At 38.6% G+C, this 27130-nt stretch overlaps 1 protein-coding gene across 1 annotated transcript in view; it reads right to left on the bottom strand.

Annotated features, from left to right (window-relative positions):
• Nucleotides 1–318: 318 nt before the first annotated feature.
• The window catches only part of FAM186A (family with sequence similarity 186 member A), a 62140-nt gene continuing 35328 nt past the window's right edge, over nt 319–27130 (bottom strand). Inside the window, exons 4-7 of the mRNA XM_073213536.1 lie at nt 26362–26554; nt 9367–9518; nt 8510–8692; nt 319–388 (exon numbers count right to left, since the gene is read on the bottom strand). Coding sequence (XP_073069637.1) covers nt 367–388; nt 8510–8692; nt 9367–9518; nt 26362–26554 — 550 coding nt within the window. The 3' untranslated portion in view covers nt 319–366. The remainder of the gene's footprint in view (nt 389–8509; nt 8693–9366; nt 9519–26361; nt 26555–27130) is intronic.

The following is a 27130-nucleotide window of genomic DNA, read 5'->3' as shown; positions in this document are numbered from 1 at the left end:
GTTTTATTTTCTTTTTCAATATCCATGTATTTTTTATTTTTGAGGCATCTTTGGGTTTGGGATGGGGGAGGTAGGATGTGCCACTTTGGCATCATCACATTAGGGGCCATGTGATGTCCCTTTTATGACAGTCCACCCCAGTGTTTGTTGAAGCTTTATGTTTCTAGTTATCTAGAGCAGAAAATATCCTTTCTTGGGTGGTCATGGTAGTAGTCTGGAAATGAAGATGTTTAACATGAAGAACTACCAGCAGAATGTAAAAGCAAAGGATAGACAAACCAGTGTATATGCATGAAAGAGAGCAAAATATACATTTTACAGAAACATTGAAATTTAATTTCAACATGCTTGTGTTTAATTTTACAGTCACTTGGGAATCTTCTTAAACCTGTAAACAAGACAGGAAAATTAATCTTCTTATACATTGCTCTTAAACACATTTGTGGGACTATAGACAATTCATAGGGAAAACAAGAGTGCCTCCAGAACTCACAGTTAAACTAGCAAAATTAATATGCAATCCATATTTATAAAAGTCACCTTATTAACAAGGCAATTTGTCTCCAGGACCAAAATTAGGGAGAGCAGTGCTTGGTAATAGCTTATTACTTATTAGATAGTATTCTTATAACTAAGGTTTGAACGTAGCCTAAATATTGACAATGGTTGTTATTTCTAGGCATACACTTGTCTGTATAGTCCAAATTTCCTACGAAGAATGGGCATTACATTTGTAACTAAAAAAAATAATATTATTTTAAAGGAATTTTCACAGAGAAATCATCATATAAATATACAAACTTATGCAAATATATTTGCCACAGCATTGTTTGTAATGTTAAAAAATACCCAAATTTATATCAGTAGGAGAACAGTTCAATAAATTATGATAGGTCTATACAGTGAGTATCAAGCAACAAATAAAAATGGTGTAAATCTATATTAACATAAAAAAGTTTTAAAGAAGGGCTGTTAAGTGAAACATAAAGCAGGTTAAAAATATGTTCAATATGAGCGAGTTTTTGCAATCAAAAGGAAAGTGCACAGAAACTTTTGAAAAATATATGCAAGAAGTTGCTACTCCTTCATAGTAACAAGTAAAAAGTTGAACAAATATAAAAATTAACAACTCCTTTTAGATCCTTCAGAGAAGTGAGGCCCCAGGCAGACCATTGCCCCCCAAATTGGAGAGATAGACAATACAGAGAATCCCAACTTACTAGAGCAGAAACCCACCAGCATACACTTCCACAGTAACTAGTGCTGGTAGAAAACCTAAACTGTAATTGATGAATTGCAGCAGGTTCAGTGTGGACAAGTCTGAGAGTTAAAAACTCCAGAGGGGAAGATTGGCTTAAAGATGGCAGCATGAGAGGGGAGACAGAAACTTCCTCCCCAAACCACATATAATATGAAAATATAGCAAATACAACTGATCCTGAAGGAGCAGCAGGAAAGAAGGCTGTGGCACACTGCCTACACCTGGGGAAAAGAGCAGACCTCACAGAAAAGGGCAAAGTACCAAAGCTACGATCTGATGGGACCCAAGCTGTTCCCCGATCCCAGCTCACCAGTGGGAGGAAGATAAACAGAGCAGGGAGGGGGTGGAGGCCTAAGACTGCTGAACACCCAGCCCTGGAGATCTGCTCTGGGAGCATGAACCTACATTATATGGTGATCTGGAGATTAATGGGGTGGGAAGCTAAGGCAGGTGGAATACTTGGAGAGACTGATATTCCAGCCACTTGTGGAAAACAGGTAACCACACCAGCAGCTCTGGGACAAAAGAAAGGTGGGCAATCTGAGAGACTTCCTAACAGTGAAAGGGCTGCTAAAGGGGTGAGGATTTCACAGATCTTGCTGCTCAGAAGAAAGGACAGGTAGACAAAATTGTCCAGGTGCACTCAGCCCAGCAGGTTGGGAACTTTTAGGAACTTCAGGCACTCCATCCCCCTGGCTGGCAACACAGCTCTGAGGACCGCCCCCCACCATGATACACAGCTTGATGTTCCTTCCTCCTGATCAGCACTGGCTTGCAAAACAGCTGCCCCCACCATTGCGCCAGCCCAGCTGGAGGGAACTCCCACATATGGCAGCTACAAGGGTGAAGCACAGAGGCTCCTCCTTATGTGCTCGGCCCAGTGGCCCTGGCAGTGGAGGCAGACACTGTAGCCAGGAAGCAGGAAAGAGCTCTTTCCTCCTGACAGGCATGAGCACCACTCACCTGTAACCCCTGCCATTGCTCGAGGGGCTAAGTAGCTCCAGAGAGTAGAGCATCTGGGCATTAGAGGGCACCACCTACAAATGTGAAATATTAAAGGAAACTGCTTCAAACCCAAATCCCATAAACACCAGAAAGAGGGCCAAGTGAAACTGAAATCACCAATCTTCCTGAAAGACATTTCAAAATGAAAGTTATAAACATGCTCACAGAGCTACAGAAAAGTATTCAAGACCTCAAGGAGGAATTTAAGAAAGAAATAGAAACTTTGAAAAATAAAGTATCTGAAATGAAACATACAATGGAGGGATTTAAAAGCAGATTAGATGAAGTAGAGGAGACAGTAAATGAAATAGAAATTAGAGAACAGGATTACAAAGAAGCTGAGGCAGAAAAACAAAGGATCTCTAGGAATGAAAGAATATTGAGAGAACTGTGACTAATCCAAACTGAACAATATTCGCATTATAGGGGTACCAGAAAAAGAAGAGAGAGAAAAGGAGATAGAAAGTGTCTCTGAGGAGGTAATTGCTGAAAACTTCCCCAGTCTGGGGAAAGAAATAGTCTCTCAGGCCCTGGAGGGGCTCAGATCTCCCAACACAAGGGACCCAAGGAAGACAACACCAAGATATATAATAATTAAAATGGCAAAGATCAAGGATAAGGACAGACTTTTAAAAGTAGCCAGAGAGAGAAAAAAGATTACCTACAAAGGGAAACCCATCAGGCTATCATCAGACTTCTCAACAGAAGGGAGTGGCATGATATATTTAATGCAATGAAGCAGAAGGGCCTTGAACCAAGAGTACTCTACCCAGCAAGATTATCATTTAAATTTAAGGCAGGGATTAAAAAATTTCTAGTTAAGCAAAAGTTAAGAGAATTTACCTCCCACAAACTTTCTCTACAGTGTATATTGGAGAGACTGCTCTAGATGGAAGTGCTCCTAGGGCTAAATAGCTGTCACAAGAGAAAATAAAACCACAGTAAAGGAAGTAGACCAACTAATTACTAAATAAATGCAAAATTAAATGAACTACCCCCAAAGTCAGTCAAGGGATAGCAAAGAGTACAGAGTATGATACCTAAGATATAAAGAATGGAGGAGGAAGAAAAAGGAGGAAAAAAACCTTTTAGATTGTGTTTGTAATAGCATACTGAGTTATGTTAGACTGTTATATAGTACAGAAGTTATGCTTGAATATTTGGTAACCACAAATCTAAAACCTGCAATAGAAGTAAGTACATATCTATCAGTAATCATACTAAATGTAAATGGTCTGAATGTACCAATCAAAAGACACAGAGTCACTGAATGTATAAAAAAATAAGACTGTCTTTATGCTGCTTCCAAGAGACTCACACAAACCCAAAGACATACACAAACTAAAAGTGAGGGGGGGCAAAAAGATATTTCATGCAACTAATATGCATAAAAAGCAGAAGTTGCAGTATTTGTATCAGATGAAATAGACTTCAAAACAAAGAAAGTAACAAGAGACAAAGGACATTACATAACAGTAAAGGGGTCAACCCAGCAAGATGATTTAACAATTATAAATATATATACACCCAACATAGGAGTACCTACATTTGTGAAACAAATACTAACAGATTTAAAGAGGGAAATAGAATGCAATGCATTCATTTTAGGAGACTTCAACATACCATGCACTCTGAAGGACAGATAAACCAGACAGAAAATAAGTAAGGACACAGAGGCAGTGAACAACATGTTAGAACAGATGGACCTAACAGCCATCTTCAGAACACTCCACCAAAAAGCAGCAGGATACACATGCTTCTCAAGTGCACATGGAACATTTTCAAGAATAGATCATATACTAGGCCACAAAAAGAGCCTCAGCAAGTTCAAAATGATTGAAATTGTACCAACCAGCTTCTCAGATAAAGGTATGAAACTAGAAATATATTATGCAAAAAAAAACATGAAAAAACCCACAAACACATAGAGCCTTAACAACATGCTCATAAATAATCAATGGATCAATGACCAAATAAAAACAGAGATCAAGCAATATAGGGAGACAAATGACAACAATAACTCAATACCGCAAAGTCTGTGGGATGCAGCGAAGACCATGCTAAGAGGGAAGTATATTGCAATACAGGCTTACCTCAGGAAAGAAAAGCAATTCCATATGAGCAGTCTAAGCTCACAATTAATGAAACTAGAAAAAGAAGAACAAATGAGGCCAAAAGTCAATAGATAGAGGGACATAATAAACATTTGAGCATAAATAAATAAAATCGACAAAAATAAAACAATAGAAAGAATCTTGAAAGCAGGAGCTGGTTCTTCGAGAAAATAAACAAAATAGATAAACCCCTAGCCAGACTTATCAAGAAAAAAAGAGAGTCTACTCACATAAACATAATCAGAAATGAGAAAGGAAAAATCACTGTGGACACCACAGAAATACAAAAAATATGAGAGAATACTATGAAAAATTATATATAACAAATTGGATAACCTAGAAGAAATGGACAACTTTCTAGAAAAATACAACATTCTAAGGCTGACCCAGGAAGAAACAGAAAATCTGAATATACCAATTACCTGCAAAGAAATTGAATTGGTAATCAAAAAACTACCTAAGAACAAAACTCATGGACCAGATGGTTTCAATGCTGAATTTTATCAAACATTTAGAGAAGACCTAATACCCATCCTCCTTAAAGTTTTCCAAAAAGTAGAAGAGGAGGGAATACTTCCAAACTCATTCTACAAGGCCAACATCACTCTAATACCAAAACCAGGCAAAGACACCACAAAAAAAGAAAATTACACACCAACATCCCTGATGAACATAGATGCAAAAATACTCAACAAAATATTAGCAAACCGAATTCAAAAATACATCAAAAAGATCATCCATCATGATCGAGTAGGATTCATCCCAGAGATGCAAGGATGGTACGACATACGGAAATCTATCAACATCATCCACTACATCAACAAAAAGAAGGACAAAAACCACATGATCATCTCCACAGATGCTGAAAAAGCATTTGACAAATATTCAACATTCATTCATGATAAAAACTCTCAACAAAATGGGTACAGAGGGCAAGTACCTCAACATAATAAAGGACATATTTGACAAACCCACAGCCAACATCATACTTAACAGCAAGAAGCTGAAAGCTTTTCCTTTAAGATCGAGAACAAGGCAAGGATGCCCACTCTCCCCACTTTTATTCAACATAGTTATGGAGGTCCTAGCCACAGCAATCAGACAACACAAATAAAAGGCATCCAGATTGGCAAGGAAGAAGTCAAACTGTCCCTGTTTGCAGATGACATGATATTGCATAAAAAACCCTAAAGAATCCACTCCGAAACTACTAGATCTGATATCTGAATTCAGCAAAGTTGTGGGATACAAGATGAATACACAGAAATGTGTTGTATTCCGATACACTAACGAAGAACTAGCAGAAAGAGAAATCAGTAAAACACTTCCATTCACAATTGCATCAAAAAGAATAAAATACCTAGGAATAACCCTAGCCAAGGAAGTGAAAGACCTATATACACTGAAAACTACAAGACTCTTTTAAGAGAAATTAAAGAGGACACTAGTAAATCAAAATTCATCCCATGCTCTTGGCTAGGAAGAATTAATATTGTCAAAATGGCCATCCTGCCTAAAGCAATCTACAGATTCAATGCAATCTCTATCAAAATACCTACAGCATTCTTCAATGAACTACATAAAATAGTTCTAAAATTCATATGGAATGACAAAAGACCCCGAATAGCCAAAGCAATCCTGAGAAGGAAGAATAAAGCAGGGGGAATTACACTCCCTAACTTCAAGCTCTACTACAAAACCACAGTAATCAAGACAATTTGGTAGTGGCACAAGAACAGACCCATAGACCAGTGGAACAGAACAGAGTCCAGATATAAACTCAAGCATATATGGTCAATAAATAAACGATAAAGGAGCCATGGATATACAATGGGGGAAATGATGGCCTCTTCAACAACTGATGTTAGCAAAACTGGACAGCTAGCTACATGTAAGAGAATGAAACTGGATCATTGTCTAACCCCATATGCAAAAGTAAACTCGAAATGGATCAAAGACCTGAATGTAAGTGATGAAAGCATAAAACTCTAAGAAAAAAATATAGGCAAAAATCTCTTGGACATAGACATGAGCAACTTCTTCATGAACATATCTCCCCAGGCAAGGGAAACAAAAGCAAAAATGAACAAGTGGGACTATATCAAACTAAAAGGCTTCTGTATAGCAAAGGACACCATCAGTAGAACAAAAAGATATCATACAGTATGGGAGAATATATTCATGAATGACATATCCAATAAGGGATTGACATCCAAATTATATAACCTCAACAAACAGAAAGCAAATAATACAATTAAAATATGGGCAGAGGAGTTGAACAGACCCTTCTCCAAAGAAGAAATTTAGATGGCCAACAGGCACATGAAAAGATGCTTCACATCACTAATCATCATAGAAATGCAAATTAAAATCACAGTGAGATATCACCTCACACCAGTTAGGATGGCCAACATCCAAAAGACACACACAACAGCAAATGTTGGCGAGGATGTGGAGAAAGGAGAACCCTCCTACACTGCTGGTGGGAATGTAAACTAGTTCAACCATTGTGAAAAGCAGTATGGAGATTCATCAAAAATCTCAAAAGAGATACCATTTGATCCAGGAATTCCACTCCTAGGCATTTACCCAAAGAATGCAGGAGCCCAGTTGAAAAAGACTTATGCACCGCTATGTTTATTGCAGCACTATTTACAATAGCCAAGAAATGGAAGCAACCTAAGTGTCCATCAGTAGATGAATGGATAAAGAATATGTGGTACCTATATACAATGGAATATTATTCAGTCATAAGAAGAAAACATCCTACTATTTGCAACAACATGGATGGAGCTAGAGGGTATTATGCTTGAAATAAGGCAGATGGAGAAAGACAAGTATCAAATGATTTCACTCATCTGTGGAGTATAACAACAAAGCAAAAACTGAAGGATCAAAATGGCAGCAGACTCACAGAACCCAAAAATGGACTAACAGCTACCAAAGGGAAAGGGACTGGAGAGGATGAGTGGGAAGGGAGGTATAAGGGGGAAAAAGGGGCATTACGATTAGCACACATAATGTAGTGGGTGGGGGGACACGGGAAGGGTGGTATATACAGAGAGGACAAGTAGTGGTTCTATAGCATCTTGCTATGCTGATGGACAGTGACTGTAATGGGGTATGTGGGGGTGTTTGATAGTAGGGGGAGTCTAGTAACCGTAATGCTGTTTAAGTAGTTGTACATTAATGATACCAAAAAAAAGAGAAAGTAAATGGATGAGAAAAAAACATTATGCTAATGTTAATAAAAAGAAAGGAGGAGTAGCTATGTTTCAGGCAGAGCAGACTTCAGAACAAGGAAAATTATCAGGGATCAAGAGGGGTATTTCATAATGATAAGGGGTCAGTGCTTCAAGATGACATAATTCTTAATGTTTGCCTAACAACAGAGCATCAAACTATGTGAAGCAAAAGTTAATAGGACTGTAAAGAGAAATAGATGAATCCACTATTATAGTTGACAACTTTACCACTCCTCCATCAGATATGGACAGATCCAGCAGGCTAAAAAATCTTTAAATATTTGGTTGAACTCAAGAGCACCATCAATCAACTAGAGATAACTGACATCTATCTCTGTACTACTTTATCCAACAATAGCAGGTTACACATTCTTTTCCAGCTGACATAGAACAGTCATCCAGATAAACCACATTCTGAGCCATAAAATACACCTTAACAAATTTAGAGAAATCGTACAATGCCTGCTCTCAGATCACAATGGAATTAAACTAGAAACTATCTCAATCTGGGTGATGGTTTACATGACTGTGTACACATGTCAGAATTCATCAAGCTGTACACAAAGATGTGTGCATTTTATTTTTTGTACCTAAGTAAAAAAAAGACTAGAAAAACAACAAAGTGCATCTATTTAGTGTTAGATTAGGTTTTGAGGTATTATAACCATTTTTTTTCTTCAGTATTCTAATAGTGACATCTGCAGGCCTATGAAGAGAATCAGTAAAAAACTAATGCTGAATTTACCTAGCCTGTTTTATGACTGGTGTGTCTAACTTCACATCAACCACCTACTCCCTATGCTGTAAGAGAAGGTCAAGTTAGGGAAACAAAAGTTAGATGACCAAAGACCTGATTACCAAAGTACTCCCAGTCTTTAACTTACTGTGATTGAATGGATGCAAGAGATTTTCTGAAGGTAGACTGAACATCTAACTGGAGCAGCCTAGGAATATCTGGGTACCCACCCAGCTGGGCCCACAGTGAATGTGTTGATTTCTTCTCTGTTATTGGGTAGCTTGAAGTCGACAGATCAGCATTCCAGATGGCTTTCATTTGATCTTCTTGTCTACAGAATCAGAGAGCCCTCATTAGAAGCACACCAAACTCTCCTGAGTTCAGTAGCCAACCAAAATGTATGATTTTTACTTTCCCTTTTTTTTCACCATCACCCTGTCCTATAGTACCCTCCCTGGCACAGAGGAACACTAGCTAAGTCCACTTTGAGAAATGGATTAAAACAGCAGAATTTATGGAAATAGCATTTTTATTGTTGAGAGCTGCAATTCTATAACTTCACCTAGTAATTCATTTTAAAACTAGCTTCTGATCTTAGCTTCATGGAGTATACAGACCATATCTATATTATTTTTTCCCAGCAACAATCTTTCCCCCCTTCTTCCCAAAGCTCTTACCTTCTTTAAAGGAAAGTAATGCTTCTATGGTTTTTTTCATTGTATGTTAAAATAATTTAATTCTTAGGAAGAAACAACTTTTTTTTTTTTTTTACAAAACCCACTTCATTTTTTACAATGGAACTCTCAATTAGATGTTAAATACCTAAGTAGAAATATATGTAAATAAACCTCTTGATAAATAAGCTAAGAAAATTAATACTCCCTTAGACTCTCTACTCCACTATATTGTAATTGTGGGTAAGGATATCTCTTGGGCAGAAAAAAAAGATTTAGGTCCCACATATCATCCAAAGTAAGTTTAATGTCAGTCTTACCTACCACATACCTAAATTTCTTAAATACATCAGACTTTCTGTCCTCTTCTGTCAGTAGCTCCACTAACGGCTGTTGAACAAATTTGGTAGTGGCAGGTATCAGCTTTTTGTTGACGATCAAAGGGATAGGTTGACTAAGATTCAGATTATACATCTTTTGGAGCTAAAATTAGAGAAAAGGGAAACCATGAAAAGAAAGGGTCAGAGTCTTTAGGAAGGTCTTCTGAGCTGGCCCTAGCTAAAGTATGCCTCTTCCTGTTCCACTGATTTGCAAATCCTCTTTTCTCCCTTCCTCCAACTACTTCTCAACCTCCATCCTACCTTTGACACACAATTTCAGAGGTAGCAGCTATGATATATATAAATGTTGGTCCTGCATACGCTCTCTATTCCTAGTCCTCTCATTTCCTAGCTGTGTGACTTTGGGTTAGTTGCTAATTTTATCCTCACTTATAAAACAAAGATAATAAAACAGGGTTGTTAAGAGTTTTATAGATAATATATATAGAAACACTTCATAAATTGTGAAGTACTATACAATGTAATAGTAGCTAACATTTACTGATTACTTGCTTAATGTCAGATACTTTCTATATAATAACTTATTTGATATTTTCAACAACCTTGAGGTAAGCAGGTACTGTTACCATTGTCTTACATATGGAGATCTGAAGCTCAGAAAGTTTAAGTGGCTTCCCAAGTTCTCTTATCTAGTATGTGGTGAAATTGGTTTGACAATTTGGTAGCAGAACCAACCTCTTGACCACCACCTTGCTTCAGTATAAGAAATTTATTCATTTCTACCCTTTTTTCCCTTTTCCTTTTTCTCCCTTCTTTATGCCTTGATACCTCATCATCTAGACCCCAGACAATTAGGTATCCTCTGAAATTCCTTAGACATTGTGAATCCTGTTGGACAGCTCATGACACTACCAACTCATATTGCTTTAGAACATCTACACTGGCCATATTATCCAAGCCAAAAGCTGTCAAAAATATCCACTTTTTGTCAAAGAGCTTTAATATGTAAAATGTAACTATTCTAGGGAGCCAGGATGGCAGCGTGAGTAGAGCAGTGGAAATCTCCTCCCAAAACCACATATATCTATGAAAATATAACAAAGACAACTCTTCCTAAAATAGAGACCAGAGGACACAGGACAACATCCAGACCACATCCACACCTGCGAGAACCCAGCACTTCGCAAAGGGGGTAAGATACAAACCCCAGCCCAGCGGGTCCCGAGTGCCCCTCCCCCCAGCTCCCAGCGGGAAGAGAGAGATCTGAGCAGGAGGGAGAAGGAGCCCAGGACTGCTGAACACCCAGCCCCAACCATCCGGACCAGAGCACAGACACAGTGCATGCGCGGGGCCCTGGATACTAGGGAAACAGGGCAGCAAGAACGGTGAGCAGGTACTGGAGGCCGGCGCCAGAGGACAAAAGAAAAGCGAGTGGCCATCTTTCTTTTTGTTGTTGTTGCTGTTTTGTTGCGGTGAGTGCTTTTTGGAAGTCTTAAAGGGACAGGGACCCCAATCCTAGGGAAACAGGGCAGCAAGACTGGCGAGCGGGTATCGGAGACTGGTGCCAGAGAACAAAAGAAACACAAGTGGCCACCTTTTTCTCTTTTTTTCTTCTTTTTGTTTTTGTTTTTGTTTTTGTTTTTGTTGTTTTGTTTTGGCGAGCGCTTTTTGGAAGTCTTAAAGGGATAGGGACCCCAATACTAGGGAAACAGGGCAGCAAGTCTGGTGAGTGGGTGCCCGAGGCTGGCGCTGGAGAATAAAGAAAAACGAGCAGCCGATTTTTTTTTTGTGTGTGTGTGTGTGATCGTTGTTTTGTTTTGGCAGGTGCTTTTTGGAAGTTTTAAAGGGGTAGGGTGGGACACTTAGTCCAGAGTTAGGGAATCCCGGGATCTCTGGGCACTCTAATCCCCTGGGCTGCAGGGAGCATGGAGGCCCCTTATGGAGATAAATAGCCTCCCGGTTGCTCCCCCTCCAACGCAACTCCACCACTTTGGAGCAGCGGCCAGAACCAGGCCACACCCACAGCAACAGCGGAGATAAACTCCATAGCAACCGGGCAGGAAGCAGAAGCCCTGTCTGCATGCAGCTACCCAGAAAAAGCCACTAGAGGTCACTATTCTCTCAGGAGAGGAAGGCCACAAACCAACAAGAAGGGAAGTTCTTCCAGCTGTCACTAGTCCCAGCTCTGAAAACTATTCCTATCACCATGAGAAGACAAAATTACAGGCAAACCAAGATCACAGAGACACCAGAGAAGGAGACAGACCTAACCAGTCTTCCTGACAAAGAATTCAAAATAAAAATCATAAACATGCTGACAGAGATGCAGAGAAATATGCAAGAGAAATGGGATGAAGTCCGGAGGGAGATCACAGATGCCAGAAAGGAGATCACAGAAATGAAACAAACTCTGGAAGGATTTATAAGCAGAATGGATAAGATGCAAGAGGCCATTGATGGAATTGAAACCAGAGAACAGGAATGCATAGAAGCTGACATAGAGAGAGATAAAAGGATCTCCAGGAATGAAACAATATTAAGAGAACTGTTTGACCAATCCAAAAGGAACAATATCCATATTATAGGGGTACAGAAGAAGAAGAGAGAGGAAAAGGGACGGAAAGTATCTTGGAAAAAATAATTGCTGAAAACTTCCCCAAACTGGGAGAGGAAATAATAGAACAGACCATGGAATTACACAGAACCCCCAACAGAAATGATCCAAGGAGAACAACACCAAGACACATAATAATTAAAATGGCAAAGATCAAGGACAAGGAAAGAGATTTAAAGGCAGCTAGAGAGAAAAAGGTCACCTATAAAGGAAAACCCATCAGGCTAACATCAGACTTCTCGACAGAAACCCTACAGGCCATAAGAGAATGGCATGATATATTTAATGCAATGAAACAGAAGGGCCTTGAACCAAGGATACTGTATCCAGCACGACTATCATTTAAATATGATGGTGGGATTAAACAGTTCCTAGACAAGCAAAAGCTGAGGGAATTTGCTTCCCACAAACCACCTCTACAGGGCATCTTACAGGGACTGCTCTAGATGGGAACACTCCTAAAAAGAGCACAGAACAAAACACACAACATATGAAGAATGGAGGAGGAGGAATAAGAAGGGAGAGAAGAAAAGAATCTCCAGACAGTGTATATAACAGCTCAATAAGTGAGCTAAGTTAGGCGGTAAGATACTAAAGAGGCTAACCTTGAACCTTTGGTAACCACAGATTTAAAGCCTGCAATGGCAGTAAGTACATATCTTTCAATAATCACCCTACATATAAATGGGCTGAATGCACCAATCAAAAGACACAGAGTAATAGAATGGATAAAAAAGCAAGACCCATCTATATGCTGCTTACAAGAAACTCACCTCAAACCCAAAGACATGCACAGACTAAAAGTCAAGGGATGGAAAAACATATTTCAGGCAAACAACAGCGAGAAGAAAGCAGGGGTTGCAGTACTAATATCAGACAAAATAGACTTCAAAACAAAGAAAATAACAGGAGATAAAGAAGGACACTACATAATGATAAAGGGCTCAGTCCAACAAGAGGATATAACCATTATAAATATATATGCACCCAACACAGGAGCACCAGCATATGTGAAACAAATACTAACAGAACTAAAGGGGTAAATAGACTGCAATGCATTCATTTTAGGAGACTTCAACACACCACTCACCCGAAAAGATAGATCCACCAGGCAGAAAATAAGTAAGGACACGGAAGCACTGAAAACACAGTAGAGCAGATGGACCTAATAGACATCTATAGAACTCTACATCCAAAAGCAACAAGATACACATTCTTCTCAAGTGCATATGGACCATTCTCCAGAATAGACCACATACTAGCCCACAAAAAGAGCCTCAGCAAAATCCAAAATATTGAAATTCTACCAACCAATTTTTCAGACCACAAAGGTATAAAAGTAGAAATAAATTCTACAAAGAAAACAAAAAGGCTCACAAACACATGGAGGCTTAACATCATGCTCCTAAATAATCAATGGATCAACGAACAAATTAAAATAGAGCTCAAGGAATATATAGAAACAAATGACAACAAAAAAACAAAGCCCCAACTTCTGAGGGATGCAGCAAAAGCAGTCCTAAGATTAAAGCATATAGCGATCCAGGCACATTTGAAGAAGGAAGAACAATCCCAAATGAATAGTCTAACATCACAATTACTGAAATTGGAAAAAGAAGAACAAATGAGGCCTAAAGTCAGCTGAAGGAGGGACATCATAAAGATCAGAGAAGAAGTAAACAAAGTTGAGAAGAATAAAACAATAGCAAAAATCAATGAAACCAAGAGGTGGTTCTTTGAGAAAATAAAATAGATAAGCCTCTAGCCAAACTTATTAAGAGAAAAAGAGAATCAACACAAAGCAACATAATCAGAAATGAGAATGGAAAAATCACGACAGACTCCACAGAAATACAAAGAATTATTAAAGACTACTATGAAAACCTATATGCCAACAAGCTGGAAAACCTAGAAGAAATGGACAACTTCCTAGAAAAATACAACCTTCCAAGACAGACCAAGGAAGAAACATAAAAGTTAAACAAACCAATTACGAGCAAAGAAATTGAAATGGTAATGAAAAAATTACCCAAGAACAAAGCACCTGGGCTGGACGGGTTTACCTCGGAATTTTATCAGACACACCGAGAAGACATAATACCCATTCTCCTTAAAGTTTTCCAAAAAATAGAAGAGGAGGGAATACTCCCAAACTCATTCTATGAAGCCAACATCACCCTAATACCAAAACCAGGCAAGGACCCCACCAAAAAAGAAAATTACAGACAATATCTCTGATGAATGTAGATGCAAAAATACTTAATAAAATATTAGCAAACAATTCAACAGTATATCAAAAGGATCATACACCATGACAAGTGGGATTCATCCCAGGGATGCAAGGATGGTACAACATTCAAAAATCCATCAACATCATCCACCACATCAACAAAAAGAAAAACAAAAACCACATGATCATCTCCATAGATGCTGAAAAAGCATTTGACAAAATTCAACATCCATTCATGATAAAAACTCTCAGCAAAATGGGAATAGAGGGCAAGTACCTCAACATAATAAAGGCCGTATATCATAAACCCACAGCCAACATTATACTGAACAGCGAGAAGCTGAAAGCTTTTCCTCTGAGATCGGGAACTAGACAGGGATGCCCACCCTCCCCACTGCTATTTAACATAGTACTGGAGATCCTAGCCACAGCAGTCAGACAAAACAAAGAAATACAAGGAATCCAGATTGGTAAAGAAGAAGTTAAACTGTCACTATTTGCAGACAACATGATACTGTACATAAAAAACCCTAAAGACTCCACTCCAAAACTACTAGAACTGATATCAGAATACAGCAAAGCTGCAGGATACAAAATTAACACACAGAAATCTGTAGCTTTCCTATACACTAACAATGAACCAATAGAAAGAGAAATCAGGAAAATAATTCCACTCACAATTGCATCAAAAAGAATAAAATACCTAGGAATAAATCTAACCAAAGAAGTGAGTGACCTATATTCTGAAAACTACAAGTCATTCTTAAGAGAAATTAAAGGGAACACTAACAAATGGAAACTCATCCAATGCTCGTGGATAGGAAGAATCAATATCGTCAAAATGGCCATCCTGTCCAAAGAAGTATACAGATTTGATGCAATCCTTATCAAATTACCAGCAACATTCTTCAATGAACTGGAACAAATAATTCAAAAATTCATATGGAAACACCAAAGACCCCGAATAGCCAAAGCAATCCTGAGAAAGAAGAATAAAGTAGGGGGCATCTCACTCCCCAACTTCAAGCTCTACTATAAAGCCATAGTAATCAAGACAATTTGGTACTGGCACAAGAACAGAGCCACAGACCGGTGGAACAGACTAGAGACTCCAGACATTAACCCAAACATATATGGTCAATTAATATTTGATAAAGGAACCATGGACATACAATAGCGAAATGACAGTCTCTTCAACAGATTGTGCTGGCAAAACTGGACAGCTACATGTAGGAGAATGAAACTGGACCATTGTCTAACCCCATACACAAAAGTAAATTCAAAATGGATCAAAGACCTGAATGTAAGTCATGTAACCATTAAACTCGTGGAAAAAAACATAGGTAAAAACCTCTTAGACATAAACATGAGTGACCTCTTCTTGAACATATCTCCCCGGGCAAGGAAAACAGCAGCAAAAATGAACAAGTGGGACTATATTAAGCTGAAAAGCTTCTGTACAGCAGAAGACACCATCAATAGAACAAAAAGGAACCCTACAGTATGGGAGAATATATTTGTAAATGACAGATCCGATAAAGGCTTGACATCCAAAATATATAAAGAGCTCACACATCTCAACAAACAAAGAGCAAATAATCCAATTAAAAAATGGGCAGAGGAACTGAACAGACAGTTCTTCAAAAATGAAATACAGATGGCCAACAGACACATGAAAAGATGCTCCACATCACTACTTATCAGAGATATGCAAATTAAAACTACAATGAGATATCACCTCACACCAGTAAGGATGGCTGCCATCCAAAAGACAAACAACAACAAATGTTGGCAAGGCTGTGGAGAAAGGGGAACCCTCCTACACTGCTGGTGGGAATGTAAATTAGTTCAGCCATTGTGGAAAGCAGTATGGAGGTTCATCAAAATGCTCAAAATAGACTTACCATTTGACCCAGGAATTCCACTCCTAGGAATTTACCATAAGAACACTGCAATCAAGTTTGAGAAAGACAGATGCACCCCCATGTTTATCGCAGCACTATTTACAATAGCCAAGAATTGGAAGCAACCTAAATGTCCATCGGTAGATGAATGGATAAAGAAGATGTGGTACATATACACAATGGAATACTACTTAGCCATAAGAAGAGGGTAAATCCTACCATTTGCAGCAACATGGATGGACCTGGAGGGTATTATGCTCAGTGAAATAAGCCAAGCGGAGAAAGAGAAATACCAAATGATTTCACTCATCTGTGGAGTATAAGAACAAAGGAAAAACTGAAGGAACAAAACAGCAGCGGAATCACAGAACCCAAGGTACCAAGAACAGGTACCAAATGGAAAGGGTCTGGGGAGGATGGGTGGATAGGGAGGGATACGGGGGGTGGGGGGAGAAGAAGAGGGGTATTAAGATTAGCATGCATGAGGGGCTGGAAGAAAGGGGAGGGCTATACAAGACAGAGAAGACAAGTAGGGATTCTACAACATTTTGCTGTGCTGATGGACAGTGACGGTAAAGGGGTTTATGGGGAGACCTGGTATAGGGGAGAGCCTAGGAAACATAATATTCTTCATGTAAGTGTAGATTAAAGATAACAAAAAAAAAAAGAAAGAAAGAGAAGGGGGATTACTCCCTGATAGGATAAAACTAACTGTAAATCAATGATTAATGCATGCTTTAAATATCCTTAATTTTGATCACTTAAAGGGTGTCAGAGTATCGGCTATGGATGTACACTTTTCTGATAATATTCCTTTCTCTACACAATGGTATAAAGGGCGTATCAAAGTGTGGGCAAAGGGTCTGTTTGTCTTTATACAGAGGATCAAAGCCTAATTTGGCTACCCAGAAAATGAACTAAGATACGATATGAAGAAGAACTTCCAACTTCAGCACTCTCTGGAAGAGACATACCAGAAGATGATCATCAAAAAACCTCAACAAAGATCCAGGCGATGCTGCAGTTGTAGCTGCATTCATCCCACTGGTTCCTGGACTTGCCATTGGAATGAAGGAGATATCTAAGCTGGCCTGTGCATACAGTAAAACAACAAATTTGACTGGATCTATACTGTTGGAATTCAACCAAGAATTAGGAGAAGTGCAAGTTATAGCGCTCCAAAATCTTACAATTACAGACTATCTACTGTTAAAAGAACATATGGGATGTGAACAGTTCCCAGGAATGGGTTGTTTTAATTTGTCTGATTTCTCTCAGACTGTTCAAGTACAGTTGGACAATATTATATCATAGGCAAATTTTCACAAATGCCTAGGGTGCCTAAGTGGTTTTCTTGGCTTCACTGGAGATAGCTGGTTATAGATCTGCTTTGGTTATGTAACTGTATTCCTATTATGTTAATGTGTGTGTGCAATTTAATTAGGAGTTTAAAACCTATACATGCTTAAGTTACTCTACAAGAAGATATGTCAAAGAAATAATCTTCCCATGTTTTCTTCCATCTGCTACCTCTATAGCTTTTCTTCTTCCTTCCTACTTACAACCCTTAAATAGAATTCATGCCTCATATCTAATTCACCGAGTATCATAACTCCTCCAAGTGGTAAAGATACCTCAAGACAAATGCTGGGCATAGAAGCCACAGGGCATAAATCTGCAAAGAATTAAAAAGCTAAGCTTTTCAAATCATATGGCTTCTCTCTCACTTACCAAGTTTACATTTCCCTGTATGGCCCTGGAAGATGACTGGTTAGCCAGAGACGGGTAAGATTCCTCAAGGGAGGAACAACCTAAGACAGGCACAGTCTCAGGGGGGCCATCAGGTGAGAAATTGGGGATCAACAGAGGTGAGGCTTAGAACCTCACCCCCCCTGCTTTGAGAGAAATCTTCTGTATACGTGGATGTATTATTGCCCTTGTCTAGCTTGGATTAACACATAGTCTACAGGCACACACCTGATCATCTACATTTGCTCTCTTACAACACTAAACTATGTTTTCTACCTTTATCTTGCATCTACCTACCACTTCAGCATTTTATTTAAAAAATAATAATAATAATAATAAAGGGAGAAATGTGGGATTCACATATAAATCAAGTATAAAAATCAAACGAATATTCATATTTGACCTGATTATTTATAGTTCATAATGAGTGATCAAAACCGGAAGTTTCTGTGATGACTGCCCTTGTACTGTTCACCATGTAAGAACTTATTCACTATGTAAGAATTTGTTCACCATGTAAGAACTTTTTCGTTATGCTTCAGAAGATTGGAGACTGACGAGAATTAGGCTTGGGGTGGATTAATGATTGTGCATTGAGCATTGACTCACCTACACAGAATTTTATTGTTGTTAACAACCATTTGATCAATAAATATGAGAGATGCCCTCTTAAAAAAAATAACTATTCTAGAAAATTCAGAATATGTTTAATTTAGATCAGGCTATGATAAGTCTCTCTATGCCTTCTAAAGTAGCAAATAAACTAATTTTATAAATTAATTTAGTAAAATAAAAGGATATATATGGGAGCTTCTTGGGGAAAAAAGAGTGGAGTAGGAGGGAAGGCAGAAACCTCCTCCCACATGTATACCAAGGAAGCAACTACAGCAAATACAACCAATCCTGAAAATGACCTGCAGACCACCTACATCTGGTGAAGAGAAGGGTAAAGTGGCAGGGCAATGATCAATCGGAACCCCAGCCCTTTCCCCATCCCACCCACAAGCTGGAAGAAGAGGAATGGAGTGGGGATGGGATAAGCACTCAGAAACTCTGGACACCTGGCCCTAGAGATATGCTCTGGGAACATGAGTCCATACTGCATTTGGGTTCTGGTGATTAGCAGGGCTGGACACAAGGAGAGTTGGAGCATTATGGGAGACTGAGACTCCAGATGCTTGTGGAGGACAGGCAGATAAGACCCAAAACAGAGGTGGCAGTTTGAAAGATTTGCCAGCAGTGGGAAGGGTGCCAGAGGGTTGAAGGTTGGATGGAGCTCTCTGTACAGGAGAAAGAGCAGAGGGATGATACTTCCACAGCTCTCTCTCAGCCCAAAAGTTTGGGCACTCTCAGGATTCCCAAATGCTCTCCACCCTCCTTGCTAGTGGCTCAGCCAGAGGCATTTCCCTGCACTTACGCCCACCCACCTGCTTGCTCGACCCAGCAGCATTGGACTTTGCTGCCTGGCAGATAGAGGGATGCTTTCCTAGCTTTCTTGACCCTGTCTCAGCCTAACTAGGGAGGTACCTGCAGGAGCCAGCTCTGAGAGCTCCTTACTCCTTCTTCCTTGCACCTGCACAACCTGCCACTGATTGACTCACTACAGCTGCTATAGTTGACCTGCCCTAGAGCCACACAACCACCCTGCCCACCCCATTAACCTATCAGCCCTGCCATTATGGAGGAGGAGCCACAGCTCTGATCACAAAGGGCTGGCTATGGCAAACTTCCATCAGTGGCAGACTGAGACCACTGTTGACAGACAGAAAGGCGGCCCTGCCCATTGCCATCCAGCAGAAACTGGAGCTCCACAGCAAAGAAAAACCAGGCACTGGAGAGTAGAGTCTTGAAAAAGAGCCACTCAGAGCTGAAGAATACAGAAGCTGAAATGAAATATACAATGGAGGGGATGAATAATAGGTTACTGCAATTAGAGGACACAGTCAATAAGGTGAAATTAGAGAACAGGAACACAAATGAATCTGAAGAAAGAGAGGAAAAAGAGTCTCTAGAAACAAGAGGATGCTAAGAGGGGTGTATGGCAGCTCCAAAAGAAACAATACTTGCTTAATAGGGGTACCAAAAAGAGAACAGAAACACAAAGGGGTAGAAAGTCTCTGATGCAGTAATTGTTAAAAACTTCCCCAATCTGGGGAAGGAAGTAGACACTCACTTCTTGGAAACACAGAGAGCCCCTAACAAAAGGAGCCCCAGGAAGACAACACCAAGACATACAATAATTGAAGTGACAAAGATTAAGGATAAGGAGAGAGTACTGAAAGCAGTCAGAGAAAGGAAAAAGATTATAAGGGAAACCTCATCAGGGTATCAGCAGACTTCTTAGCAGAAATTTTACAGGGCAGAAGGGAGTGGCATGAAATATTTATGTATTAAAACACAAGAACCTTCAATTAAGAATCCTCTACCTAGCAAGATTATCATTCAAATTTGAAGGAGAGATTAAATCTCCCCAGAGAAATGGAAGCTAAAGGAATTTACAACCACTAAACCAGCATCACAGGATATGTGAAAGAAACTTCTCTATATGGAAATGTTATTAAACCTAAATAGTTTTACCAGTGAAAATAAACCCACAGTAAAAGTAGTAGACTTATGAAGCAACTATGAAATTAAAAAACAAAAGTAGTAAAACCAACTGTACACAAAATTAGCCAAGAGATACACAAAAATGCAGATTGTGACATGTAATACATAAAGTATGGAAGAGGAAGAGAAGAAAAATAAGTACTTTTAGATTGTGTTTGAAATAGAGCAATCATCCCCTTGATATAGACTGTTTCATAGTAAGGGAAGCTATCCTTGAACCTTATGGTAACCATAAACCTAAAGCCTACAATACACAAAAAGTTGAAAAAGAGAAATCCAATCACAACACTAAAGAAAACCAAGTAACAAAAGAAGAGTGTGAGAGATGAAGAAAGAAACAGGAACTACAGAAAACAATAATAAAATGACAATAAATACATACCATCAATAATTACCTTAAATGTAAATGGACTGAATACACCACTCAAAAGACATAGGGTGGCAGAATGGATAAAAAAACAAAACCCATCTGTTTGCTGCCTTAAGAGAGTCATTTTGGACCCAAAGACATACATAGACTGAAAGTGAAGGAATGGAAAAAGATATTCCAAGCAAATAATAAGGAGAAAAACAGCAAGAGTAGCAGTACTTATGTCAGACAAAATTGATTTTAAAACACAGAAAGTAACAAGAGACAAAGAGGGACATTACATAATGAAAGGGTCAGTTCAACAAGAGGATATAACCATTATAAATATCTATGCACCCAACATAGGAGTCCCTAAATACACAAACCGAATACTAACAGAATTAAAGGAGGAACTAGATTGAAACTCAGACAAAAATAGTATGAAACTAGAAATAAATTACACAAAAAACCCCAAAAAAGTCTATGAACACATGGAGGCAAATCATCATGCTTCTAAATAATCAATTGATCAATGAATAAATTAAAACAAATCAAGCAATACATGGAGACAAATGAAAACCAAAATAAAAAAGTCAAAAATTTGTGGGACACTGCAAAAGCAGTTCTAAGAGGAAAGTACACAGCAATACAGGCCAACCTTAAGAAACAAGAACAATCCCAAATAAACAATCCAAACTCATAATTAAAGAATGAAACACAAAGTCAGTAGGAGGGACATAATAAAATCACAGCAGAAATAAGTAAAATACAGAAGAATAAAACAATAGAAAAATAGTGAAACCAAGAGCTGGTTCTTTGAGAAGATAAACAAAATAGACAAATCCCTAGCCAGACTTATCAAGAAAAAAAGAGAAAATACACAAATAAAAAAATCAGAAATGAAAAAGGAATAGTCACAATGGATACCCTAGAAATACAAAGAATTATTAGAAAATTCTATGAAAAATTATGTGCCAATAAATTGGACAACCTAGAAGAAATAGACAAATTTCTAGAAAAATACATCCTTCCCAGATAGACTCAGGAAGAAACAGAGAATCTGAACAAACCAGTTTCCAGTAGTGAAATTGAACTGGTAATCCAAAAACTGCCAACAAACAACGTCCATGACTAGATGGCTTTACAGCTGAATTCTACCATTTAAAGAAGAGCTAATACCTGTCCTTCTGAAAGTATTCCAAAATGTAGAAGAGGAGTGAATACTTGCAAACTCATTCTATGAGGCCAGCATCATTCCAGTACCCAAACCAAGGACACTACAAAAAAAAAAAAAGAAGTCGTACACCAATATCCCTGATGAACATAGATGCAAAAATGCTCAACAAAATATTAGGAAACCAAATTCAAAAATACATCAGAAGATAGTTTCAAGATGGTGGTGTGAGAGGTGAGAGAGAGAACTCCTCCCAAAACTGCATATAGAACGAAAATATAGTTAATACAACTAATCCTAAAACAGCAGCAGGAAAGAGGGCTGTGCCAGACTGCATACACCTGGAGAACGGGGCAGACCTCACGAAACAGGGTAATGTACCAAAGCCTTGATCCGGTGGAAACCAAGCACTTCCCCCACCCCAGCTCACTGGTGGGAGGAAGAGGAATGGAGTGGATAGCAGGAGGAAGCGTAGGACTGCTGAACACTCAGCCCTGGAAATCTGCTTTGGAGCACAAACCTACATTGTGTGGTGCTCTGGAGGTTGGTATGGTTGGGGATCTGGGACAGGCATAGTGCTTGAGAGACTGAGATTCTGGCCATTTGTGGAAGACAGGGATCCACATCCAGCCTCTCTGGGACAAAGGAAAGGCAGGCAGTCTGAGAGGCTTCCTAGCAGCAAGAGGGCTGCTGAAGGGATGGGGTTTGCACAGAGCTTGCTGCATGGGAGAAGGGGTCCATCAGTAGATGAATGGATAAAGAAGATGTGGTACATATACACAATGGAATATTATTCAGCCATAAGAAGAAAACAAATCCTACCATTTGCAACAACATGGATAGAGCTAGAGTGTATTATGCTCAGTGAAATAAGCCAGGTGGAGAAAGACAAGTACCAAATGATTTCACTCATCTGTGGAGCATAAGAACAAAGCAAAAACTGAAGGAACAAAACAGCAGCAGACTCACAGAACCCAAGAATGGACTAACAATTGCCAAAGGGAAAGGGACTGGGGGAAGGGGGTGTGTGGGAAGGGAGGGAGAAGGGGAATTAGGGGCATTATGATTCACACACATAATGTAGTGGCAGGGGGATGCGGAAGGCAGTATAGCACAGAGAAGACAAGCAGTGATTCTATCATGTCACATAATTACCATTTATTTTTGTGATGAGAACAATTAAGTGATTCTATAGCATCTTACTATGCTGATGGACAGTGACTGTAATGTCCACTCTCACTACTTTTATTAAACATAGAATTTAAAGTCCTTGCCATGGCAATCATACAAGATAAGGAGATAAAAGGCATCCAAATTGGTAAAGAAGAAATTAAACTGTAACTAATTGCAGATGGCAGGTTATTGTATATAGAAAACCTTAAAGATTCCACCAAAAAACTATTAGAACTAATAACTGGATTCAGCAAAGTTTCAGGATAGAAAATTTATACACAGAAATCTGTTGTATTCCTATAAACAAACTAGTTTGTTAACTAGCAGAAAGAGAAATCAGGAAAACAATTCCATTTACAACTACATAAAAAAAGATTAAAATACCTAGGAATAAACCTAAGCTGGAAGTGAAAGACCTGTACTCTGGAAACTATAAGACACTCATGAGAGAAATGAAAAGAACGCACAAATAAATGAAAGTCTATCCCATGCTCATGCATAGAAAGAATTAATATTGTCAAAATGGCCATCCTCCCCAAAGCAATTTACAGATTCAATGCAATCCCACTCAAAATAACCAATGGCATTTTTCAGTGAACTAGAACACGTAGTTCTAAAATTCATATGGAACCACAAAAGACCCTGAATAGCCAAAGCAATCCTGAGAAAGAAGAACAAACCTGGGGGGATAACAGTCTCTGACTTAAAGCTATACTACAAAGCTACAGTAATCAAAACAATATGGTACTGGCACAAGAACAGACCCATAGATCAATGGAACAGAATAGAGAGCCCAGATGTAAACCCACACACATATGGTCAATTAACATACAGTAAGGGAGCCATGAATATACAATGGGGAAAGACAGTCTCTTCAGTAACTGGTGTTGGGAAAACTGGACAGCTTAGAAATGAAACTGGATTATTGTCTAACTTCATGCACAAAAAGAAATTTGAAATTAGTCAAAGACCTGAAGATAAGACAAGCTCTCAGAGGAAAACATAGGCAAAAATCTCTTTACACAATTTTTTCCTGGTAAGAGAAACAATATAAAAAATTAACAAGCAGGACTACATCAAACTAAAAAGCTTCTGTACGGCAAAGGACACCATCAGCAGAACAAAAAGGCAACCTACAGTATTGGAGAATATATTTGTAAATGACATATCCAATAAAGGGTTAACATCCAAAATATATAAAGAACTCATATGCGTCAACACCAAGAAAACAAATAATGCAATTCTAAAATGGGCACAGGTCCTGAACAGATATTTCTCCAAAGAAGAAATACAGGTGGCCAACAGGAACATGAAAAGATGCTCCACATCACAAATCATCAGGGATATACAAATCAAAACCACAGTAAGATATCACCTCAAACCATTTAGAATGGCCACCATCCAAAAGACAAGGTATAACAAATGAGGATGCTGACAAAAGTGAACCCTCTTACACTGTTGGTGAGAATGTCAATTGGTGCAGCCACTGTGGAAAGCAGTATGGAGATTCCTCAAAAAACTAAAAATAGAAATATCATTTGCTCCAGCAATTCCACTTCTAGGAATTTACCAAGAAAACAAAATCCCTGATTTGAATAGACATATGCATGCCTATTTTATCACTACATTATTTACAATAGCCAAGACATGGAAGCAACCGAAGTGTCCATCAGTAGATGAATGGATAAAGAAGAGGTGGTACATATACACTATGGAATATTATTCAGCCTTAAAAAAGAGAAATCCTGCCATGTGCAACATGGATATACCTAGAGGGAATTATGATCAGTGAAATAAGCCAGGTAGATAAAGACAAAATCATATAATTTCACTTATTTGTGAAATATGAAAAAAATAGCAGTAGACTCATAGACAATGAGGAAGGACTTTCGGTAATCAAGGGGGAGTGTTTGGGATGGATCGCATGTGCAAGGGGGATAAAGGAGCACAAAAATTCTCAGTCATAATATAAGTTGGTCATGGGAATAATAGTACAGCATGTAGAATGTAACCAATGATTCTGTAACATCTTCCTATGTTGACATACAGTAACTGCACTAGTGCAGGTGAGGATTTAATAATGTGGGTAACTGTGGAAACACTGTTGTATACTTGAATCCAATATAAGATTGTATATCAATGATACTTCAATTTTTTAAAAGAGCATATATAGATATAGGATGTTCCTAGAACTCCAGGAATGTTCCAGAATTCCATGCTGAAGCATGTAATGGGAGCATATGATCCCAGGGCAATCTCAGCTCTGTAACTTTTTGGAAGGTGACAATCACTCCTAAAAGCATACTGCAGATTATCTCAGAAGAGCTCTGGGACATAATGAATGGATACCAGAGTTTAGCAGGATCTTCCATTCCTGGTGCTATGTGAGCAAGTTAAAGATAAACCCTTATCTCCTTTCTTGTAAACTCATGATATTAAGACTTGCTTTTGACAGTTTTGAAGAAAGAAGTAACCACCACGAATCAGTAGGAGAGCAGTAACTTCAGAGGTTTCCTATCTAGAGGCCGGTAGATGTTGGTTGACTAGGAAAGAGTTGAACATTTCTGGAAGTCTCTCCTAATCTTTTCTAGAGAGTATACTCAGCTAATGTTCCTGTTGTTAGTTTAGGAGTTCCACTGAAGTCATGGTGTAGTGGGTTCAATGGCAAACCCACCAAACCCAGAACCTGTGAATGTAACCTTATTTAGGAAAAGGGTCTTTGCTGGTGTAATTAAGGATCTCCAGATGAGATCATCTTAGATTAACCAGGTGTTTCCTCAATCCAATAACACATGGCTTTATAAGAGAAAAGAAGACATAAGACACACTGAGAAGAAAGCCTAGGGGAGGATGGAGGTGGAGACTGTTGCTATGCAGCTACAAACCAACTAATGCCAAGGATACCTCAATCCATCAGAATCTAGGAGAGAGGAATGGGAGGCATGGGAGAGATTTCTCCCTCAGAACCTCCAGAAGGAACCAATCCTGCCAATATCTCGATTTCATTAACTGAATCAAAACTGTAGGACAATATATTTGTTGTTTTAAGTCATCAAGTTTGTGGTAATGTTACAGCAGCCCTTGGAAACTAATATACACAGCATCTCCAGGTGAATGTTACCTTATATAGTTTATCACTTTCATTTTTATTACAACATGCAGGGAGAGGGACTAGACCTGATTACCTGGCTAAAAAAGAACATCATTTTCCTAAGGCACCGATTCCGTTCCTCCTCTAGAGACTTCTGCTTCTTGGTCCAGAACTGCATCACTTTTTTCTGGTAGTCATCAATTCTGCTCAGCATTATGTAGAGCTTCTGTGCCTCATAACGTTTCCCAGTGTTTTGGATGGCTTGTAATCGTTTGATTATGTTGTTTCTTGAAAAAATTAACAAGAATTAAATTGACATAATTATTGACCATAACTCAACCAACCTGGCCTCAGTTACTTTGAATTCTCATCCCATCCTTGGTGAAGTAGAGGGCAATAGGATAGGGTGGGAGTCTTGCTTAATGAAACCTCAATCCTGCTCCCTATATGACTACATTTTCAAAAATCTATATGACTGTCAAATGTTCATTAACAAACTTGGCAATTGTCACATTTTTTAGTGTTATGATAGTGTTGTTTATTATTCTTTCAATATCTTAGAATTTTAATATTGATATGTACAAGACATATAGAAGGTACTCAATACAATTATGAAAAAGACAGTATCTTTGTCTTCAAAAGCACTTACAAACAAGAATAGGAGACTAATAAATGAACTCTGCCAAAGAGAGAATGAAAGAAATGCTAAATAGAAATATAAACAGGTTTCTTTTAGCAAAAAGGGAAGCATAATTCTAAGAGGAGGAATAAAAAAAGCTTCATAGGAAGATGCTAAATAGGACCTTGAGAAACAGTCATAAAAATGTACTCTGCTTCCTATAGTGTATACCACAACATTTGGG

Source organism: Manis javanica, chromosome 10 (assembly GCF_040802235.1).
Source record: "Manis javanica isolate MJ-LG chromosome 10, MJ_LKY, whole genome shotgun sequence".
NCBI classification, from domain to species: domain Eukaryota; kingdom Metazoa; phylum Chordata; class Mammalia; order Pholidota; family Manidae; genus Manis; species Manis javanica.
This window is presented reverse-complemented; position numbering and strand designations above follow the sequence as displayed.